General features: G+C 66.0%; 1 protein-coding gene across 1 annotated transcript; it reads right to left on the bottom strand.

Moving 5' to 3' along the window:
- Window positions 1–222: 222 nt before the first annotated feature.
- On the bottom strand, window positions 223–5098 carry ENTPD2 (ectonucleoside triphosphate diphosphohydrolase 2). The gene is made up of 9 exons (XM_004714481.2): window positions 4982–5098; window positions 3707–3824; window positions 3148–3298; window positions 2877–3036; window positions 2569–2796; window positions 1813–2067; window positions 1604–1723; window positions 827–961; window positions 223–753 (listed from the first exon to the last, which is right to left on the bottom strand). Exons 1-9 carry the CDS (start codon window positions 5096–5098, stop codon window positions 550–552), a joined length of 1488 nt encoding a protein of 495 aa, XP_004714538.1. The 3' UTR covers window positions 223–549.
- Window positions 5099–6632: the final 1534 nt, after the last annotated feature.

Here is a 6632-nt window from a genome sequence, read left to right as displayed (position 1 = left end):
AGGGGAACACGGGGGCTAGGCTGGCCAAGATGATCAAGGGACTCTGGGCTCCTCCCTGGAGCTGGGGGTAGCAACTCCAGGCCACCAGGACCCCATCCAGGGAGGGGGTGTCAGACCACCCAAGCTCTGGGCCCCTGGAGAAAGGAAGGAGGGTGGGTCACAGGATATAAATATGACCTTCACAGCAGGAGGGGGCCAGGCGCCAGCCCGTGAACACTACACTATAGGAAAAGAAATTTATTACAAAACTTTACAAGCAGGTTCTGGGCTGGTTCCCAGCCTGTGGACCCTAACCCTCCCCCAATACAGAGTGCAGGGTGCTGGTTTTCAGAATAAAACCTTACCTCCTACCATCACAGGTTGGGACACAGAACCACACACACACACACAGGAAGAGGAGATGCCTGCGACTCAGCTAAGCCTGGGGAGGGGCGTGTTACAGTGGAGAAGGAGGGGCTGGAAAGGGCAGGCTGAGCTCCTCTGACACCCACCCCGCAGCCCATAGCAAGTTGCAGGTGGAGACACACACACGGGGCGGTCCCGAGACCACTAGCTGAAGTTGGACGTCTTGGAGGCGAGCGTCTGGCGCAGCAGCAGCCCCAGCGCGCTCAGGAGCAACGCGGAGAAGAGCAGCAAGAGGACCACCCAGGACCCCAGGACCGAGCTCTTGAGCAGCCTCGGCGGGTCAGCGGGGATCATGTTGGTCAGATTCAGCATGTAGCCCAGCGCCCAGCCCACCGACGTGTCACGGACCTGCAGGGGCGCCAGCAGGGTCAGCCTTGGAGCGGACGGGAGGTCCCGCCCCCGCCCCAGCGCCCGCACCCACCTCCTTCTGGAAGGCCACGCCACGGAAGGCGCGGTCGTTAAAGCCATAGCCGCGGCTCAGCAGGTACTGTATGTATAGGGCCCCCGCACAGTATTCAGCCAGGCGTGAGTTGTTCTTTAGCGACAGCTTCTGCAGCTGAGAGGGGGCGATGGCGTGTGTGAAAGACGCCCGGGCCCCACGCCCTGGAGGTCTCACCCCAGCGCGCTGCACCTCTCCCTGCGCACAGGCGGAGCCTAATCTAAGGCACCCAAACGCGCAGTGATCCTGAGGCCAGGCCAGGGGCTGTGCGTGCCTGCCTGGCTACGTGGAAGCAGAGGAGCCCCCTGCTGGAGCTTCACAGGCTGCTCCGTAGGAGGCTCACAGGTGCTCCTGGGTCAGGTGGCCCAGATTTCTGTTGTCATGGCCCAGCGTGACCGGAACCCAGCGGAGCTACAAATACACCCTATTAGTGTCGGGACCAAGCCTGGGGGTCATTCTCAACAGCCCTGCCCCCCACCCTTGCCAGTCATCACAGGGAGGTGGTCTGGCCCCTTTCTCCCCCAGCCTAGTCAGTGGCCGAACACTGCTCCCCACATTGGGTTCTATGGTCAGATAAGGGGTGGGGGTCGGGGGACCGGCTCTGCAGCCCCATCAGGCTGCTCCTGGCTATGAACACCACCCCCACCCCCAAGCGCATCCAGAGTCTGACGCAGGCCACCAGCCCACGGGACAGCAGCACGTGGCTGGGACGAGGCCTCCTGCAAGCCCTGAATGGGAGGGGCAGGGCCCGGGCCCCACCTCTTGCCAGGTGTGGCTGCAGAGAGACTTGGAGGCCAACTCCAGCTGGGGCAGGGTTGTCACTGGCCACCCCATCACAGTGTGCAGGAAGTCTATGATATAGAAGAAGGCGGAGAAGGCCTGCGAAGGAAGGTGGTCTCGGTCACATTAGGCCGTCGCCCCCACCCCACACTTGGCGGCAGCCCCTCCCCTGGCCCAGCTGGACATACGATGAAGTTGCCGGCTACGGGGGGCTGGAAGACGCCGTCGAAGGAGCAGTGAGAGAAGGGGCAGGAGGACTGATTGAAGAGGTTGGACACCAAGCTTTGGCAGAGAGTCCAGTTGCCGCTGCCCGCCAGGCTGACGCTGGTTCTCCCGCTCAGGATCTGGGGCACCTGGGCCTCTGTGCAGGGGGGCCTGTACACATCCTGGAGGGATACCTCCCTGGTGAAGCCCCTCGGCCAGCAGGGGTGGGTGTCATGGGCCTGAGGGTGGTGAGGGACAGGTACCATCACCCACCCATCAAGTACTACCTGAAACCGGCATGCCAGGGCCACCTCCCAGAGGACAAGCTGGTGAGTCTCCCACCAATCCCACTTGGGGGACCCCTGTCTATGCTCAGGGACAAGCCAGGGCTCCCCACTGCCTGCTGAACAAAGAGCAACCCCCCTGGCTGGCCGGGCATGCAGGCCTCCCTTTCCTCCCAGGCCCCACTCCCTGCTGCTCCTCTCACAGCAGCTTCTGGACTTGCCATGCGCCCTGGTGGCCTAATCCATTATGAACTGGGCTGCTCTCCGCAAGGACCTGGTTCAAAGACACCAGCTGCTCCACAGGAGAACGGTGAGGGCCTTCTGCTCCCGTAAAGATTCCAGAACCCACAGGGGCAGTTCTACTCTGTCCCACGGGGCCATTGTGCATTTAGGCTCTTGGAGTTGAGCAGACAGCCACAATGTGGCCCCTGAGAGAGCCATGTGGGGGAGGAGCACCTGGAGGACTCTGGCCAGCAGCCTCCGGAGGACCTGGTCTCGGCCATAGCAGAGGAAGCTGTGTGTGTAGACGTGGTAAGGGCGGCCATAGAGCTGCAGGTGAGCCTGGCTGGCTGGATCTTCGGCGTCACTGTTTATCTCAAAGGTGATCTGTGTGGAGGCGCCGCCCAGGTCCATGGCCCCCAGGGTCTCCTTCGGGGACTGAAACCACTGGCCCACCCAGTTATACTGTGGAGAATGGAGGCTGAGTCAGCCGATGTGGAGGGAGGGTCTTCCCCTGGGGCCCAGCTACCCCAGGCCTTGCCTACCTTGATGAAGTTCTCCAGCAGGTAGTTGACGGTGACCCAGCCGAAGACTCCCTCGTCCTGGCCCAAGAGGATACGAGCACCCCGAAAGTCAAAGGGGTACTCACTCATGGTCTGCGTCACAGCGGCCAGGACTTTGTCTGAGGCCTGGGGGTTGGTCAGCCTGCAGAACAGGAGCCCTAAGTAGCCACTCTCCATGTGGCCCATGGTCCAGGACAGCTGAGGCGTGCTGGGGGCAAGGGCAGGGAGCTGGCAGGGCGGAGAGGACACTCACTGGAGCAGGCGCATGCCCGCGGTGGCTCCCAGGTAGAGAGGTGTGCCCGAGTGGCTCTCTTTGGGCACATCCTGTAGTGCCTGGTCCAGGCATTCTCTGAGGCTCTGGCCAGCCCGGGAGGGGTTGTGTTCATAGCTGGAGATGCCCCCACCTGGGGGAGGCAGAGAGAGGGCCCAAGACTGCACAGGTGGACGCAGGGGCTTGGACTCCCAGGCCAGATGGCAGCTGAGTGAGCTACGCCTTGTGGCTTAAGCGCTGGGAGACACCCAGCTTGGAGACAAAGGGGTCCAGGTGCCGCCTGCCCAGTGGGTGTGGGCCCAGGTGCCAGGACAAAGCAGGCTCCTGGGACCCTCCTGCTGCTCTCTCGAGTCTCCAGACCTTGCTAGGTAGGGTTCTTTTTCTGGAAGGCAGACTGTCCACAGCCCACCTGCACAGGGGCCCAGCTGCTCTCAGGCAGGTCATGCCCAGTGGCGTACCAAGGGGCAGGGGCTGCTGAGCTGCAGGGACAAAGGGCCTGGGCATCCAGGCTGTGAGGGCACCGGGTTGTAGGGCCCCTTACCACGGACATCACAGGAGCTGTGCTGACCCACAATGCCGGTGTTGTTCTCCTTGTGCGCCAGCCACTTGTACACAAACATGGACGTGTGCGAGGAGCCTGCGTCCAGGACGATGCCATACTAGGAGCAGGGCAGGGTGCAGCGGGGTCAGCCTCAACCCCCCAGCTCTCCAGCCCCAGCGGACCCAGAGGGGAAATGAGAAGCTGTGACTGCAGGCCCCACCTCACAGAGGAACAGACAGGCTCAGAGAAGACTTTGCAGCCCATCAGACACGGTGGGGAGGTGGGGGAGAGGGCTCCCCCACCCCCCACTGGCTATCTCACCCCCTCCGACTGCCTGAAGCAAGGCAGGTGTGCGAAAAGGTCCTGGGGCCAGCATCACACCTGGAACTCTGCCTCAACTGGGGGGAGAGGGGGCCGTGCCCAGAGAGGAATCCCATCAGGCAGGCCTTTCTTCCCCTGGCCAACGCTGACCTCCGCTGACCTCCCCTGGCCAGAGATGTGGAAGCCATCGGAGGTCCCTGGGGACCCAGTGTGCAGGGCTGCCGGGTGTGGTCTCCATCTGGGAACAATCTCTGGGTGGAAACACCCCCTCAGTGCCTCGGAGCCAGTGAGCGGGCGGTGGGTCCTTGGCCGAGGGGCGGGGGGTGTAGGATGCCTGGTCAAGCCCAGCACCTGCCTTCCGCCCCGCCCCTAGGCCTGGATACCTGCCGGCGGGGGAGGGGGGAGTCGGACCTCAGGCGGGGGCCACACCCTCCCGCCTTTCAGCACTAGTTCAGGTGGAAGAACGGGCCCGTCAGCCTGGCCCGCGCGCCTCGCCACCGGGGAACTCCCCCTGAGCCCCCGGGGCTCGGTCAACCCACCCTCCCTCGGGCGGGGATTCGCGGCTTCAAAACCCCACCCCCACCCTCCGCTGGCTGGCGGCGCCTGGGGACCGCGCCCCTCTCCCTCCCGCTAGCCCGAGCCTGGTCCCCCGCCGAAGCCCACCAAGGGGTTACGGGACGCAGCCAGGCTCTGGCCTGTGGTCCTGGAGTCGGAGATTCCAGCTTCCGCGGGTGGCAGAGAGGATGCCGTGGCTGGCCCCAGCGCCCGCCCGGTCCAAGGTGGCCCCTAAGGGCGCGACCCCGGCGCGGCGACCGCGGAGTTGCTGGGACCTTGGCCTCCCCCCTGCGTAGCCCCGAGATGCCGCTGCCTCCCGGTGGCCCCGGGCGGGGAGCGGGGCTGCGGGCGACCTGCCAACTCCGGCGGCCCGGGCGTGCGCGGGGCGCGGGCGAGCACCTTGAGGCCGGACGGCTCCTGGACGTCCCGGGTGCGGACGCAGAGCAGCAGCAGGCCGAGCAAGCCCGCCGCGGCCAGCAGCAGCAGCGGCAACAGGGACAGCACCTTCTGGGCCATGAGTGGGCGGCGGGGAGCAGCGGACTGCGGAGTCGGCGGGCCTGGCCGGACAGAGCCGCCGGGTGGGCTCCAGGCCCCGCCCCTGGCCCCGCCCCGCCCCGCCCCCGGCCCCGCCCCGCCCCCGGCCCGGCCCCGCCCCCGGCCCTGGCGATTCCGCGCCCCGGGGCCCTGGACCCGCGAATGCAGGTGTGAGACGTGGCCCAGCTGAGTCACCACGCCGCACCTCCAGCGCCCGGGTCACCGCTGGGCGCCTTGGATCAGCACCCACTCTCCTTCCTACCTGACCACCACGGAGCCCGTCCTCCCTCTCCCGTCTCCTGCGTCCCCAGAGGTGGCCAGCCAACGTCTGGCCGCCCACAGCGGGCCACAGCTGAGCCCTGGGCTGGAAACGCACGTTGGCTGGAAGCCAGGCTATGGGGAGCAGGCTTGGGCTTGCCCAGAGGGTATGGGCCCTAGGGACACTCTTCTGTGGGGCTGGGGACAACCAGCTGCAGCCTGAGGAGGGGGAAAGGTTGGAGAAGTTCCCTCTCTACGGATCCCTGCGGAAATGGGGAGTGGGCTGCCCTAAGCCTGGGAGCCCAGCGTCCCACAACTGGAGGGCCCAGCCGCCCTCCGAAGGAGGACAGGTCACCTGCACCAAGAGATGGGTCTCAGAGGGGCTCTGTGCCTGCAGGGGGAGGGGAGGCCAGAGGAAGCTCACCATGGAGGGGATGGGAGCTGGGTGCCAAGGGCTGCCCTACGAGGGTTCCCCAGCCAGGCGGGTGGCAGTCAGTAGACCATAGGTCCTTGCGCCTGGCCGGGGTTAGCTGCCCCAAGAATTCTCCGTCCTCCCTGCTGGGAGCTCACTGGGAGCTGCGTGCCGTGGAAGTGTGCTCATGTCTGCGGGATGGGAATGCCAGCCCGGGCTGCGCCCCAGGGAGCCCGGGGCCAGACCACCAGGGAGCGGCTGCAGCTGGGCTGGGCACATGGGGGCCAAAGGGACCTTTGATGAGGCCGGGGCGGGGGCACCGCCCTGGCGCTGCCCCCAGCAGGAACAATGGGGCTGGGACCGCTGCCCATTCCGAGGGTCTGGTATCACAGCCCAAGCAAAGGAGGCTTTCTTCCAGTTTGAGACTGGAGGGAGGGGTGGGAGCCTCGGGGTCCTCACGCCCAGCCCACCCGGGTGGGGGAGTTGGACGTGGCCCTCCCTGGGCTCCAGGCCCGTTTTCCAGCCCTGCTCCCCCCCTCCAAAGCCCCCGGAGGGAGAGGCGGGGATAAAGGCGCCCTCAGCCGCAGGGTGGGTGCAGGCGAGGCTACAGAGGAGTCAATGCCCCCACTTCTCCTCACCGCCCTGTCCTCCCCACACCACCCTCCGATTGCCCAGCCACACCCCTGCCCACTGGACTGGCGTGGGCGGCAGCAGGGGCTCCGTCAGTCTTTGGGCCGGCTTGGCGGAGCCCTGGCTGTGCCACCGAGGCTGCACTGTGAGCGGAGAGTTCTGCCCATTGTGTCCAGGGCAGCAGCGCCCCACCGGCCGAGGCCCCCCTGAGCCACA

The sequence above is a fragment of the Echinops telfairi genome, unplaced genomic scaffold (genome assembly GCF_000313985.2).
Source record: "Echinops telfairi isolate 266 unplaced genomic scaffold, ASM31398v2 ScPeMD7_25;HRSCAF=90, whole genome shotgun sequence".
NCBI lineage: Eukaryota > Metazoa > Chordata > Mammalia > Afrosoricida > Tenrecidae > Echinops > Echinops telfairi.
The sequence above is the reverse complement of the archived record's forward strand: the minus strand, read 5'-3'. Positions and strand labels throughout refer to the sequence as shown.